Source organism: Bactrocera dorsalis, chromosome 1, assembly GCF_023373825.1.
Source record: "Bactrocera dorsalis isolate Fly_Bdor chromosome 1, ASM2337382v1, whole genome shotgun sequence".
Taxonomy (NCBI): Eukaryota; Metazoa; Arthropoda; class Insecta; order Diptera; family Tephritidae; genus Bactrocera; species Bactrocera dorsalis.
The window spans coordinates 65,912,987-65,929,739 of NC_064303.1; the positions used below are offsets into that span (position 1 = coordinate 65,912,987).

General features: G+C 35.9%; 1 protein-coding gene across 5 annotated transcripts in view; it reads left to right on the forward strand.

Annotated features, from left to right (window-relative positions):
* The window catches only part of LOC105224069 (cyclin-dependent kinase 5 activator 1), a 325,563-nt gene that overhangs the window by 200,754 nt on the left and 108,056 nt on the right, over positions 1–16,753 (forward strand). For 3 of the 5 annotated variants that reach the window (XM_049462393.1, XM_049462392.1, XM_049462391.1), the window contains one exon: positions 15,129–15,969. The exons of the other annotated variants lie outside the window; for them this stretch is intronic. In XM_049462393.1, the coding sequence (XP_049318350.1) occupies positions 15,148–15,969 (822 nt within the window). In that variant the 5' untranslated portion in view covers positions 15,129–15,147. The remainder of the gene's footprint in view (positions 1–15,128; positions 15,970–16,753) is intronic. 5 annotated transcript variants of the gene reach the window in all.

Below are 16,753 nucleotides of genomic sequence, written 5' to 3' on the forward strand. Positions count from 1 at the left end.
GATGAAACTGTAACAAATAATTGTCATCACTTAACGAATCATCAAATGATATGCACAATAATAGATTTAGCTTTTTTAGTAGTTTCTTCACCCTAAATTAGATTTAATATTTCGTATTTACATTTTTAACATATTTATAAAGTGGTTGTACTTAGTATTTTAAAAATAACTTCACCTCGACAGCGACAAAGTTCGGCTATGCCAACTTCAATCCAATTAAATGCTGATTTCCAAATGACTTTCAATTCATTATAAGTTTTGTCGACTTCTACCTTTATCCCTTCAATTCCTTTAATTCTATCACAATTAAATTAAAGATGCAAGCATTTTAAGGATTCTTTATTGGTCATGTATTTTAGTACATGGGTACTACTTTTTGGTGAAGCACCTTATAATAGACGACATTTTTCGTTTTATTATCAGGTGCAAGAACAAATAACGTCGATGGTCTTCCGATCCGTAAACATGCCATATATAACTGACCATGGAAAAAACAACAATTTTCTAGATTCAGACCACAGACTTTTAAGGATTGGCCTTGGGATTTGTTTATGGTCAGAGCGAATACAAGACGTATCGGAAATTGAAGTCGTTTAAACTCAAACGACATGTCGGTTGGTACCATCGGGATCCTTGGAATGAGAACTTCCTTTCCTTCGAGTATTGTTGCACATCACATTATTCATTAATTTCCTTATCACCAAACTCGTTTTGATTGGTTTATGTTTCGAAGCATGGAAACTTCGGAGCCAACCTTTAGTCCAAAATTGTGCGGTGGTAAGTCTGACATAGTGTCTGCAGCAGTTGATCTTGCTATTCCTGGTAGTGTTGGCGGAAACCTCCAGACTGTAAAATCATCGCGCCTCCAAAACATATCGAGTCATTGTGTTGATTTTTCAATGTTCCGTTTTAGACTTCCAATGCTGGTTTATGTGCCATTGTGCATTCGTCCCAGATGATAATTTTCGATGGTTAGTAATTATATTATATATATTATATATTATATGTTGGTTCTTCAATAGTTTGTAGATTTAACGGCAATTTTAAAGCTGAATGAGCCGAAGAAGCAACTGCCACCGTAATTTCGGATCTCGCACGAACAGTGGCAAATTAAATTATTGACATGAGAAATGTCTTACCAGTACCACCAGAAGCATTTAGGAAATTTAAACCATTTTACATTACCAACGACCCTCATCAATGTATTAGAAACTTCCTTTTTTGGTGATTCTGCAGGGGTACATTCGTTCGAACTAATAAATCTACCTCCTGGTGATCGTATTCACTTTCTCGCTCAAATTCTCGAATAAATGCGTCATTCCTTTCACAATTTGGCGCTTTCATTCCTAAGCTGACTAATAAATTACCGCACATAAGGTAACACATGTCTTCGCTCAAGATCAAAGCCAGACTATGAGGTCGGGGTATCTCGAACTGACACGAATGTCTTTTGACATATTATCCTTGTATTGATGATTGGGTGATTTTTTAAGAGCTTGATAACTTTTTTTAAAAAAAAAAACGCATAAAATTTGCAAAATCTCATCGGTTCTTTATTTGAAACGTTAGATTGGTTCATGACATTTACTTTTTGAAGATAATTTCATTTAAATGTTGACCGCGGCTGCGTCTTAGGTGGTCCATTCGGAAAGTCCAATTTTGGGCAACTTTTTCGAGCATTTCGGCCGGAATAGCCCGAATTTCTTCGGAAATGTTGTCTTCCAAAGCTGGAATAGTTGCTGGCTTATTTCTGTAGACTTTAGACTTGACGTAGCCCCACAAAAAATAGTCTAAAGGCGTTAAATCGCATGATCTTGGTGGCCAACTTACGGGTCCATTTCTTGAGATGAATTGTTGTCCGAAGTTTTCCCTCAAAATGGCCATAGAATCGCGAGCTGTGTGGCATGTAGCGCCATCTTGTTGAAACCACATGTCAACCAAGTTCAGTTCTTCCATTTTTGGCAACAAAAAGTTTGTTAGCATCGAACGATAGCGATCGCCATTCACCGTAACGTTGCGTCCAACAGCATCTTTGAAAAAATACGGTCCAATGATTCCACCAGCGTACAAACCACACCAAACAGTGCATTTTTCGGGATGCATGGGCAGTTCTTGAACGGCTTCTGGTTGCTCTTCACCCCAAATGCGGCAATTTTGCTTATTTACGTAGCCATTCAACCAGAAATGAGCCTCATCGCTGAACAAAATTTGTCGATAAAAAATTTTCGAACCGAACACTGATTTTGGTAATAAAATTCAATGATTTGCAAGCGTTGCTCGTTAGTAAGTCTATTCATGATGAAATGTCAAAGCATACTGAGCATCTTTCTCTTTGACACCATGTCTGAAATCCCACGTGATCTGTCAAATACTAATGCATGAAAATCCTAACCTCAAAAAAATCACCCTTTATTTGTGCCACAGGTTAAATGGGTTCGATGGAAAGTATATCGAAGAGATGATAGCAAGTAATGTTCATATCTGATGTGGAGATGCAGATATAATTGCTTTAACGATTGTTATTTCCCATTGAGTATTGTTTTAAAGTAAATTTAGTTCTTCACACGCAGCACGATATGTTGGGAATACTGCAGCATTAACAGTCCGTAATGACTCAAATGGCGTTGGCCCACACACATTTACCAAAACAATCGCAAAAAGAAGCATTCATGATTAACTGTATACTAACGCCCAACAGCATCGGTAGAACGCGCATACGGATACCAGGAACCGCTTAGCCTTGCTTGCGTCTTTTAAAATTCTTCGATGAAGCATTCCAAGCTTAATAACGTGACATCTCCGAGTAAAGTAAAGTTCGGTCAAACGAATCGCTTTGGCAGATCTCAAAGAAACTGGTCAATGTTGTCGCTGGATAAGTACGTTGAACAACATTCGAATCCGTAAAATATAATCTTTGGCCATTCTCCAGATGCAAAACCAAATTAACATCGCAACATTAGGATGACGTTCATGAATAAGGAATGCGAATATACAACTTCATCTTCGCTTCATTGCAATTCATATACCGACCAACTTTTTAGCGCGCAATTTCATCGCTGCTATTGGAGCTTTGGATGCCAAAAACCGCCATATCACTGCCTTTCGTGACTTTTTACAGATGCATTTTATGGATTTTACTGAACTGCAATACTCGACGTTGCTATGTGCCTTGATCGTTTTCGAAATAATTGGCGAATACGGAACAATCACACTGTTGTCAACCACGAAATCGATTCTTTTTCCTTTTATTGTGATAGTTCGACCGTTATCATCGGGTGAATGACGCCGATATAGTGGATAACCTCGTTGCCAGTGACAGTCTTCACCATTTCCGTGGATATAGTCTGCACCACTTGCCGTCGATGCAAGGCGATTGGGGATTGATGGGGTCACATCGTCCATGAATCATATTTGTACCTACAACATCATGCAGGTGTGGGTCGGCTTCGTAATCGGGAATCTCGGCACATGACATCATCGATTTTGTCAGATTAAAATCTTTCCTCGTTTCTCGAGTTCATCGAGTTTCTCCAAAGATGTGTTATTAATCTCTATGCATTTTGGATTACTTGTAAAAGTAAAGTATATAGTCTTTACTTGTAAAGTATAAGCCTTTGCATCTTGCGCATATTTATGCATACGTGAACTACCTATCTACGTCGCTGGCAGAATAGTTAATCAATCAATGTTAACTGCATTTCCTTCCGTACTAATTGCATCACGTAAATGGATGTACTCCTCAGGACGCAGTTTGGTTTGGTTCAACCGAATGAAATTTAAGCGCTCCGTTTCTTTTTTGACGTACATGTCAACACAGTACTGTTGAAGCAATCGTCGAACCCGCAGCAAATAGTTGTCAGCATTTTGTTGAATCATTAAACGATATGCGTAATAATCGAAATAACCTTCTTGGTAGTTTCTTCATCTTAAATTAAAATAGTAGAATTATTATTTTGTATGTAAAACTTACATCTATATTTTTAGCATAATTATAAATATGTTTCCAGATGTTCGCTTATTTGCTCTGATCATGACTTTGTAGTCATCATTTGACATGCGCTCCAATGCACTCTTAAACAGTCTGACCAGCGCAGGATACTCATGAAGCAGTTGCTGCAGATCTTGAACAATTGCTCGTTTCACTGCTGCATTTATTTCTTGACGTCGATCAAGTCATTCCTTCATGTTTCCCAGGAAGTATATTTGTAAAAATTTATGCTGTGCATCTTCTAGACGTTGTAATGATCCAATTCTATGGTGAACTTGTCTTCGTATCTACAAAATCAAAAGCAAACTCTGTATTACTGATTTATAAACCCTTTTTTAAATCGCTTTTATTAGCTTCACTTGTATGTTTGTAACTTTTTTAAGTGTTACTGAAACCTAGAATATTTGAGCGACACTGTAGGAAGGCGATAGTAAGTTTAAGCAGCTCACCAAAAAGATGCGCTTAAAAGTATGCAACATCTACATAAAACTGGTTTTGGCGACATTTAAATAGCATACTGAGTTGGGCGTCGACCGTTCATGAGATGCAAGGTTGTACATAGTAATGAGCGATATTTCACTACCGGTGGTTTTTTCACTGTGATTGAAAAATCGCAAATCGCAACTGCGATCACATTTTATAAATAGCAGTTCGTTTCTATGAACTGCGATTGCGATAGCAGTTAGAATCTGTGATTTTCGATCGCAGTTCGAACCTGTGAATTGCGATCGCAGTTCGAATCAGTGAATTGCGATTGCGATAGCAGTTCACAATAAATTTGTGAAACTGTGATTTTTTAATAGTACAGTACCTACATGCGATCACAATAGCAGAAAAGTGGCAGCTTTCTTCAGAGTGTTGTATATATATGTATATGCGTATATGCTATTTTTCGTCAAAGCGGTTTGAAGTTTTGAGTATAACGTTCTTATAATTTTTAATAATGGCAGGAAATTTATCAAGGAAAAGAAGTATGGCAGATGTTTGAAGTAGTAGATGAAATTTTTAATTTTACTTATTGTTAAAACCAAATTTGAAAGCTTTTGTGATGAATTTAAAAAATTAGCTTAGAGTACAAATTGAAACTCTTTTCATGCTTGCAATATTCATAAATATTTAAATTAAGTTTTTAATAACACTTAGTAATAAATTATATGAATTTTAATAAAAATGGAGCTACTTTTACTGTTTTATATTTATTTATTCTTTTATAAAGATGCTCTTATAATTATTTCGTTTAACAGAATATTATTTAAATTAAAACAAGAATTGTAATTTATTAATTTCAGAAAAAAATATGGAACAAAAAAATTACGGGTTTTTAATATTTTCCCAAAGGTTAGGAATCTCCCGTTATTAATTTGGTCTTGAAAATATTATTAGCGGGTATTCAAAACATTCTGATGGATTATGGAATTCCCGTCAATAGTTTTTCTTTGAAAAAATTAAAAGCGGATCATACCAACATGCAAATGAACTATGCAATAAGCTCTAAGTTCCAGGTAGCCGAACCGCTCCAACATTTGCGAAAATGTAGTGAAAAGAAAGGCGGAAAAACTTGACTCGAGTTACAGGAACCAAAAGAGAATTTGCCGCCAATAACGACAAAAGGTTCCGTCGTTCCTACGACAGTATCTCACCTTTCCAACACTATATGGTATGACAATGTTATTGGTAGCACTGGAGATATACGACTGCAAACGACATCTATTGATAAAATACAAAAAGGCTTTCTCTATTATCCAATATATAAATACACATATTTGTAAAACCTATATACATACACAATATGTAGAGAATAATATACATCTTACTTTATTATACATACTATATAACGGGTGATTTTTTTGAGGTTAGGATTTTCATGCATTAGTATTTGACAGATCACGTGGGATTTCAGACATGGTGTCAAAGAGAAAGATGCTCAGTATGCTTTGACATTTCATCATGAATAGACTTACTAACGAGCAACGCTTGCAAATCATTGAATTTTATTACCAAAATCAGTGTTCGGTTCGAAATGTGTTTCGCGCGCGTGTTTTGTTCAGCGATGAGGCTCATTTCTGGTTGAATGGCTACGTAAATAAGCAAAATTGCCGCATTTGGGGTGAAGAGCAACCAGAAGCCGTTCAAGAACTGCCCATGCATCCCGAAAAATGCACTGTTTGGTGTGGTTTGTACGCTGGTGGAATCATTGGACCGTATTTTTTCAAAGATGCTGTTGGACGCAACGTTACGGTGAATGGCGATCGCTATCGTTCGATGCTAACAAACTTTTTGTTGCCAAAAATGGAAGAACTGAACTTGGTTGACATGTGGTTTCAACAAGATGGCGCTACATGCCACACAGCTCGCGATTCTATGGCCATTTTGAGGGAAAACTTCGGACAACAATTCATCTCAAGAAATGGACCCGTAAGTTGGCCACCAAGATCATGCGATTTAACGCCTTTAGACTATTTTTTGTGGGGCTACGTCAAGTCTAAAGTCTACAGAAATAAGCCAGCAACTATTCCAGCTTTGGAAGACAACATTTCCGAAGAAATTCGGGCTATTCCGGCCGAAATGCTCGAAAAAGTTGCCCAAAATTGGACTTTCCGAATGGACCACCTAAGACGCAGCCGCGGTCAACATTGAAATGAAATTGTCTTCAAAAAGTAAATGTCATGAACCAATCTAACGTTTCAAATAAAGAACCGATGAGATTTTGCAAATTTTATGCGTTTTTTTTTTTTTTAAAGTTATCAAGCTCTTAAAAAATCACCCTTTATAAAATGAGAAAGGCACCGCTGATCGGAAGCTGTCCGAAGATGAGCGTAAAGCTGATCAAAGGGGGAAAATAGTTATGAAGCGTAATGGTTTTCCTTAAATAATTTTGTAATATTTTAAATACCTGGGTGTAAAAGTTTTCATGTGATTGAAGTAAGATTTCTTTAAGTTCGTCAGATGAATTAACGTTTTTTTAATAAGATGACGCTACGAGTTATATTAGCGTATTAATAATATCTGTATATTCTGAATAATTTAAAAATCTGCATTGCTCCTGATTCTATGCAGAAATTTTATAGCCTTTTCATATGTCATTTTATCGTAATGAATTGTGATAATTGGGTTACCAAAAATGATTGACAGTTCTATTTAATGAATATTATTAGTTTTTTCCTTAATTTTATTGGTTTAAAAAAATCACTATTGTCTTCTTCTGCTTCACTAAAATGAATATTTTCAATTTGTATTCTTAATTAAGCTTCAATTGACTTTCTATCTGGAGGAGTACTGTTTTGGATGAACGTGCATCGCTGACATCTGGGGACTCGAAAATAGCTGAATTGAGAATTTTCAATGTTAGATGAGAAAAAATAGTGCTAATTTTGATGCTAAGGAATGTACGCTTACATATTTGTTTATTTACAATGCGGAATAATAGATAATCTGTATATTGGTACATATGTTCAAATTGGCCTAATGCTCTTACCGATGTACGTATAGTAGTAGGCAGTGCGCGCACATGTTACAACTGATAAGAGATAATATCGTGATTTAAATGCGTTAACGTGTATGTACAAGGTGCGTTCCAAAGTAAACAGGACTTTTTAAATCTAGCGCCCCCTGGTAGCGCCATCTCTATGTCTGGTGCATTAGAATCTGCTATCTTTATCGATTGTCCAGTGAGAATTTCATGACATTTGATTGATTGAAAGTGAAGTTATTTCGATTTAAGTGTCAGTATCAGAGAACGGCATCGGCTGAATGAAAAACAACAGCCGAATAATCACACTGTTCGGATCAGCCGATCAAACTTTCATGCGCTCACATTTTCGTTGTTGATTTTAAATTCACTCGGGTGTGTTTTTTGTTTCACTCCGAGTTTGTTCGGCTCGTGTTCAATATAATGATTTCGGACGCTTGCTCATTCGGTTCAACAATCATTGTATTGAACAAGAACAACACTCAACTTGCAAAAATCAACTCGTATGATTTTACTCATGCGCGCAGCAAGCGGAACTTTTTCTGCACAGATGAAATGTGAGAAGAATGAAAACAAAAACAAGCTACAACAACAAGCTGCAGCTCGTGGAACGCATGGGGCTTGCATAGAAATTGTTATTGTACATGCAGTCGTAACGCTCACATCGTGTCGTCTTGTTGCTAATAGTTTACTCATAATCGATCAACTCAAATTGAACCGAATGATGCTTTTGACTTGACTTTTGTTCAGTGAGTTGAATTGAGTGAGAAATTTTGAACCGAAGACTCAAGATCCTCGGAATGATGGGTACGGCAAAATTAGTTGATTTTTACTCATCACTCTGTTTTTTCAGTGAGTTGGGTTGAATGAAAAAGTTCGCGTATGAGTAAATCAAGAAAATAGTGATTTTTGCAGTTCTGGTCAGTATCTTTCTGTTATCGGTGCAAAAATGAGCTTCGAACTAAGAAATGTTTCAATTGATGAAACAAGTTTATGGCGATGATTGCTTATCTCGTAGCAGAGTGCACGAGTGGTTTCAACGTTTTCAAAGTGGTCGTGAGGACATAAATGACGATCAACATGTGGGCCAAACAAAATCCGAGATCACCATCGAAACTGTGCGTACATTCATTAAAAATCAACCAAAATCATCACTGAAATTCATGAAAATGAAATTGAACACCTCTAAAACATCGATTTATCACATTTTGACTGAACATTTGGGCTTACGAAAGGTGTGTGCACGGTTTGTTCCGCACAAATTAACTGACGCCCAAACATTGCTCAGAATCAGAATCATTGATCGACACTTGTGACCGATTATTTTACCAAAAATCACATTTTAACCATTAACCACTCCCCGTATTCACCTAATATGGCGCTGTGCGACTTCTTCTTTTTCGGAAAATGGCATTTTACCATGAAAGCAAACGGTATGCAGACGTAGAGGCCATTCAAAAGGCTTGCAGCGGCATACTGGCGGCCATACCGGCCAACGAGCTAAAACACTCGTTCGACATGCTTTTGGACCGTGCAAAAAGCTGTATTGAAGCAGAAGGAGACTGTTTTGCATAAAATAAATTGATTTTGCCGAAAAAGTCATTTGTTCTCCTTTTTTTAAAGTCCCGTTTTATTTATGATAGAGAGCATACTCATGTTTAGGCTTGCCACCCGTACTTTATTATAAAGTATTTTACGTTATTTCAGGTAATTGTAATTTATGAGAACAATAAAGTTCACAAAAATACTTTATTTCGCATGATTTGATTTCTTTGAGATTTTGAAAAGTTTAGTCGATGAATTTGTTAAACGAAATTTATAGATTGGTGCTTTAGTGCTGAATCGATGTTGCCACTCGTCGGCGCCACATCACTCAAGCACTCGTTTTGTACAATCCTGGGCATCTCGACAGGATAGAATATATAGAATACTAGCTGTATTGCCGTGCCAATTGCCTGTGGAGACTCCACATTGCTCATAGCTTACTAGATATAGAATTTTAATAATTTTTTAAACTTGTATAAGGTAATTTCATTTTTATTGTCTATTCCCGCCACGTCAGCATTCACAGAAAGAGTTTTTTCTGCGATGAATAGCAAACGGCGAAACGAAAGAAACAAAGCGTCTCTGAATTTGATAAAAAATGAATTACTTATTTATTTTAATTTAAATATAGAATGTAAAGCTGTGCAATTGTTCAGTAAAGATGCTAATTTGATACAAATGGCAAAAAGCAATAAAAAATATGTTTTTAAATATACTCATGTTTATGTTTTAAATGATCAAAGGTATATGCATATATCATATGTTATGTATATAGTATTCACATAGCATATAGTATATACTAATGAAATACTATTATATGTATTATCATTACATCACAAATAATTACAAAAGTTACATTAATTACAAATATTCTTTTGAAATACAAGGTCTGTCGCAAAAGAAACAGGACTGTTAAAAAAACAACAAAAGTTATATTTTTTTATTCAAAGTAGTTTCCTTGTGCTTCGATACAGCGTTTAGCCTGGTCAATTAGCATTTCAAATGAGTGTTTAAGGTAATTTTTCGGAATGCTCTTGGTCGTCGCCTTTTGGATAGCTGAAATGACCTGAAACCAGTGTCCTTTCATGGGCAAATGAAGTTTTCCAAATAGGTTAAAATCACAGGGTGCCAGATCAGGTGAGTAGGGTGAGTGATTAATGGTTAATGTAGAGTTTTTTGTCAAAAAATCAGTGACAAGCGTCGACCGACGACACGGCGCATTATCGTGCAACAGGCGCTAGGACCCTGCCTCACGGTATCGTGGTCGAGCACGACGAGTGCGTGACAAAAGACGCTTCATAACACTAAGGTAAAACACAGCATTAATCGTTGGGCCAGGTGGGACGAACTCTTGGTGTACAATACCCTCGGAATCGTAAAAACAAATCAGCATTGTCTTTATTTTTGACTTCTGAAGACGACTTTTTTCGGTGACTTCTGATCGTCACAGAGGTCCTCACGACCTTCTTGGAATCGCTTAAACCACTCATACACATTACTACGGGATAGGCACTGATCACCATAAACTTTTTTTTTTCGTCATTTGAAATGTTTCAGTAAACGTTTTCCGAAGTTTAAAACAAAATTTAATATTTGCTCTTTGTTCAAAATGCATTTTACGACCGATGACCAAAAGCTGCTGTCACTTTTTGATCGATAACATCGATTATAGTTATCCAATTGTCTTAAAATTTTTACGGAATGTTAACAAAAGATCAAGTTTTTTATTTCATATACCCACCAATGGGTGGCGCCACCTTAAACAGTTATATTTAAAAAGTTCTGTTTCTTTTGCGACAGACCTTGTAGTACGTTTTAATTTAAATGTAATAAATTGTACATAAAAGAAATTTCTTATCAATAAATATGATTGCTTATAAACATATACACATATAAGGCTAAAATGCGGATATTATGTACAGCAAAACAAAATTCAATTTAAAACTTTCTTCTTGATTGTGATTCTTGATAATCGGAACAATTGCAAATATTTTTTTTTTGGCATGTGATTTGACTCTCTATCTGTTTCTGGTGTTTTTAAATGAGAAACCTTTGGTTTTTATCCGGACTTGAAGTAATCTATGGGTATGGGTACACTTTGCCAAAAAGGGTAACTATGCAATTTTTAAAATTGACAATTGTTTTGATTTTTCAATATTTATTGCAATATTATAATCGTTAGAAAATTTATGTAAATTTACATATGTATTTATGAATCTTTCTGAGACAAACAATTTTTTTAAATTAAGATTTATTATACTGTTTAAATAAGACACGTGTATGTATGACCTTTATACGTATACAATTTCCAAATATTGGTGTTATCCGAGGCTGGCAACGGAAATTTTTTCTTTGAACTCAGAATGGTTTTGATTTTGTGCGAGTGATAATTGTCCTCCCCAGGGTTGTGGGCTGGGTTTGGGTCCCGCCACGTAAAAACCGTACCAATGGAAAGGAAACAACAGCCTCGGATAAGTGACCCCCCTTTTGATGACAACCCCTGCAAATATGTTAACGATTATGATTTGAAGACATGTACCTGGAATGTTATCGTAAGAGTAAAGGCTGACATCACCGCCGTCCAAGAAATGAGAAGGACAGGACAAGGACGGAGGCGAGTAGGCCCTTATGGCATTTACTCCAGAGTCCATATAAAGGAGCGCATATTCGAGTGGGAATCGTGATGGGAGAGTGACTCTGTCGCCGTGTACTGACATTCGTCCCGGTGGATAAACGCCAGGCCACAATCCGCATCAAAGCGAAGTTCTTCAAGATGTCACTGATGATGTTCGATGGTTCGGCGGCCTAGCTATTCAAATACGGCGGCGAAGAAATGATAAGGAGCATGGGGAGCTTTAGACCTTGAAAATCAACAACTTATCGGATATTTACCATGCGCCGAATCTTTGAAAAGACCTATGAAAAAAGGATCGGCAAACACCACCTCTTCGGCTGCCTTTACGATACGATGTAAACTGACGTTGAACAATACCAAAAGCTTCGTCAGGATGGGGAAGAACCTCTCCGAGCCGTTCTATACCAAACTAGGCTTCAGAAAAACTTGGCTTCCACGTAACTGTTGACAGTCATAACTTCAAAGTCGTAGATAATTTCGTCTATATTGGAACCAGTATTAGCACCAATAACAATGTTAGCCAACAGTTGCTACTTCGAACTAAGTAGGCAATTGAGAAGTAAAGTCCTCTTTCGACGAACAAATACCAAACTCTATAAGTCACTCATTATTCACGTCCTGCTATATGGTACAGAGGCATGGATGATGGCATCACCTGATGAGTTGACGTTACAAATTATCGGTTTTTTGCGTATTAGCGAATATCGCATTCGATGAATGGATGAGGTATATAAGATATACGACGCCATGAAAGTATTCGACACAGTACCCGCCGGGGGAAACAGAAGAAGAGGAAGATCTCCACTCCGTAGGAAAGATCAGGTGAAAAATGGCAACACTTGGTATCTGAAATAAGCATTAGCGGAAGCGGTGTCTACGCCAATAAAGAAGAAGAGAATATACCTCTACTTGTCCGCTGTTATACTGGCCTTGGTTTTGGTACTCTGGTGGGGTATAACTTGGTTCACTAGGTCCGTTTTCTTGACCGTCTTTTAATCTAAGTTCGTCGTAGACTATTTTTGTGGTCAAGGTCGATTGATCGTTTGCCTTTAGTTGGTGTTGTAAGGTATGGGAATTTAATATGTTTGAGGCAAATGATTCCTATTAAGAGTGGTTCTGCGTTCAGGTTTGAGAAGTGAACTTTCTGAATATGTGATGGTTATTTTTGGGAAACGAAAATTAGTTGGTGAAATTTTAGTTTGAATGAAAAAATTCCTATGTAAAATGTATGGGAACCTAAAAAAAAATAGCGACCCCTTAGAGTTAAGCTACAGCGCCTGGCTTGAGGGTGGATTTTTTGTTTGTCAATCACTAACATTTGAGGGGGTAAGAGTTGAAAAAAAAAATTAAAAAAATCTTTTTGAAGCACCCTAGTATATACTTACTACATAAAATTACCTACCGAAGTTATTTTTTACAATTTTGTTAAAGGCAGTGACGAAGAGGATGACGATATCCTAATAAATTTTGCCATTGATGCAGCGCTTATTATAGCTAATCGGAGAAATACCCATTTGGGTATAGCAAAATCTTCGCAATGGGTCAATAATGTTCTTCCCAGATTTGATACGTATAGTGGCCGCATGCGACAAATGTTGCGCATAGAAATCTTTGAGTTCAACTATATATTATCCTTAATCAAGCCTGTTTTCCAAAACAAAAATTGTGTTCCACAATTACCAATCGATCTTCAACTAAAGATAACAATTTTTCGTCTGGGATCAAATGGAGAGAGTGCCTCTATTAGAAAGATTGCAACATTGTTCGGAATAGGCGATGGCGGAACACTTACCAAAGTGACAGAGCGGGTTATCAACCTTATAATTATAAAGTGGGTTTCAACATACTTCTAAGGGTATAAGGGAACAGATAATACAAAAAAAAAAATTTGAAAAAGATTACCCTTCCTTCACTGTTTAAATGTTGACTGCATTGTTTTATACTACATTATTGATAAGTTCGAATTTGTAGATTCGACAATTCTCTTTTAATTTCGTGAAAATATCAAATATCTTTGCGACGCAAAACCGTATACTATAGATTGCCTAGCGCCAAAGTTAAAAATTCGCCTCTGTATTGGGCACCCTGCATTTGTACTATGCCTGTATTGATACACTGGCAGGCAGTATCTCTTAAGAGTATTATATAATTTTTATGATATACAAATTACATGTTTTATATCGAATGTGAAAATATCTATCCTTTATTTTTCCAATAGATTTCTTTTGTAATGTGCATCTGGAGTTTTATAAGAGCAATCGGAGTTATACTCGTATGGTCATAGAAAGACAAGATTTCGCATTAAAAAACTTGTCAAATTTTTTGGCTCATAAAAATGTCAAAGGTGAACACTAGCAAGAAGAAAGTTCACTAATTACGTTGATGCTTTTTGACATTTACATGTGAAGCGATTGCGTAGTTATTTTTATAAGCTTTCTTATTAATTTATACTTTGGGCATAAAAATATACGTATCATGGCAAGGATATTTTCATGAATGTTTCAGTAATCCATTTTCGATGAAACTATTTTGGTTGCATACCCACAATGTACATATAAATATTGCAGTTATATGGTATAAATACTATGTACTAGTTCAATTTCGAATACAGCCAATGCGACATAGAAGGTGCGTTCCAAAGTAAACAGGAGTTACAAAAAAAAAACAGAACAAATGGGTTTTTCGGTAAAATCAATTTATTTTATTCAAAATAGTCTCCTTCTGCTTCAATGCAGCTTTTTGCACCGCCAGTATGCCGGTGCAAGCCTTTTGAATGGCCTCTACGTCTGCAAACGCTTTCCTTTCATGAGCAAATGCATTTTTCCGAAAAAGAAGAAGTCGCACGGTGCCACATCAGGTGAATACGCTAAAAATGTAATGTAAAAAATAAAAGTGTAAAAATGTTATTTTTGGTCAAATTATCGGTCACAAGCGTCGATCGATGAGACAGATTCTGAGCAATTTTTGGTCGTCAGTATTTTTGGGCGGAACAAACCGTGCACACACCTTTCGTAAGCCCAAATGTTCGGTCAAAATGTGATAAATCGATGTCTTAGAGATGTTCAATTCCATTTCCATCAATTTAAATTTATCCTTAGAGGCGCTTTTTCAACGTCTGCAATAAGGATTCTTAGTTAACCAGAACTTAAATGACAGATCGATGCTAACCAAACATTGAGAAAACGGCCAATAGTTTTAATACAGTAACATCCAATCACGCGTATTCATTAATTTCGTTCCGGTAGGCGAGTCCAATCGTCATTGAAGCATACAAAAATGACATGGAGCACTTCTCTCTTTTTAGGCTTAATATAATGTATTTATTGAGTTCTTAAATTAGCTACTGCTCTGCCCAGAGTTACCTTGGATTTTAGTTACATGTATGAATAAATAATGTTAAAGCTCGTGTCTTGCAAGATTTTTTGAGTTAGTGTAGTCTTCTTATACACTAATGTAAGTATTAAGAATTTATTGGATTATATTACTTTTAGGCATTATCAATTTACCATAATGGGGACGGTATTGAGCTTTAATCCAAGAGAACGCCATCCGTTTTATTCATCCCAGACTAGCATCCAATATAACCAACAATCTGACGTTCGAAACGAATATATATTGGAAGGTTCTTCTTTAATGGACTCTCATTTGAACAACTTTTGCTACGAGCAGTTGAATAATGCCAAAAATAAAGAAACGAAGCAAAGCATTCGTGTTCCGCTTGCTAAAAACGGCATAATTGCGCATAATGGATGTGGAAGAATAAATGTAGGCAAGCAAAGTCATGTGACCAGCTATAGTTTCAATAAATTGAAAGGTACAAAAGATGCAATTAACAATGATTTGGATTTACACAATGAAAATTCTGCACTTTTCACGGAAAAAAATACTATTGAAAAGAGTATGAAAAAGCATTCGTTATTTATTAGTGCATTGTCTTGGAAAAAACTTGCTGCGTCCCATAATAAAAAGAAAATTGAAAATAAAAATAAATGTGCTAATATACCTACAGGTTGTTTCAAAACTCATCCGTTGGATGCCTCAAATGTATCTTATACCGATAAAAATAAAAATGTTCGCTTGCATTTCAACCATATTAACGACAGTCAACACATAAATTTAAATCAAGATGACTCTCAACCATGTAACACCCTATTTTCAAATTCTAAAACTCAAAAGCAAATAACAACACAAGATCTTGTTAGAATTAATACCACAAATTTTAATAAGCATAACAAATTGATTCAAAAAGAGCCTTTGACTTTATCTTTGACGCCACAAACGCAGACAATCCAAAATAAAACAAGCCACATTCCGAGGAAAACTGTAATTCAGGTGAGTTTTAATTTTAAAATTATATTAGCTTCACTTTACCAAAGATCGTTTAAAAAATAACTATAAACGTGTGCATACTATGAATGTTATAGCGCGTTTATCATATTCATTGTGGTGGAAGTTACATGAAAGTACCTTTTTGTAAATTGTAAGGAGAATGCAACTGATATGCAACTATGTACTATATATCTGACAAAAGGTTGTTTAGTTAAAATTTTTGTTTGTCGAAATATTTTTTTCCCAGGTTGGTATGATTGTCAGTGACATCTGTGCCAACTCAATTCAGTATACATATGTTTGTCCTTCTGAAGTACATAAAGTGCATTCGACGATTTTTACGATGAGTGAAAGTATACAGAGAAGTTCCATTAAATTTTGCGTGTGAAAAGGTTCAGAATGTTGTAAAGGCCTTCGGTGAAAAATTATATTATTTATTTTTTATTTATAAAAAAGGCGATAAATGACACTTTTTTGAATAAAAACAAATAGGAATTGTAATTCTCTAAATTTGTTTCATCAAAATCGGACAAGTGGTTCGCGAAAAAACATCAAGATAAGGAAAAAATTTAAAAGGTCATAAAAAAAACTGACACATACGAACGCCAAACCCTTTGAGGGTTTTACTATACTGACCTAGTACCATCACCCTGACTTGGAATTTCTCACCCTCCAGATTAGCTGTTGTACTGTTTAATCAGCGCAAAATCTTATTATGTATAAGAAAGTATATCGAAATATCACATTCTATATTGACATAAACGGTTTAAAGTCCGCTGAAAATTGA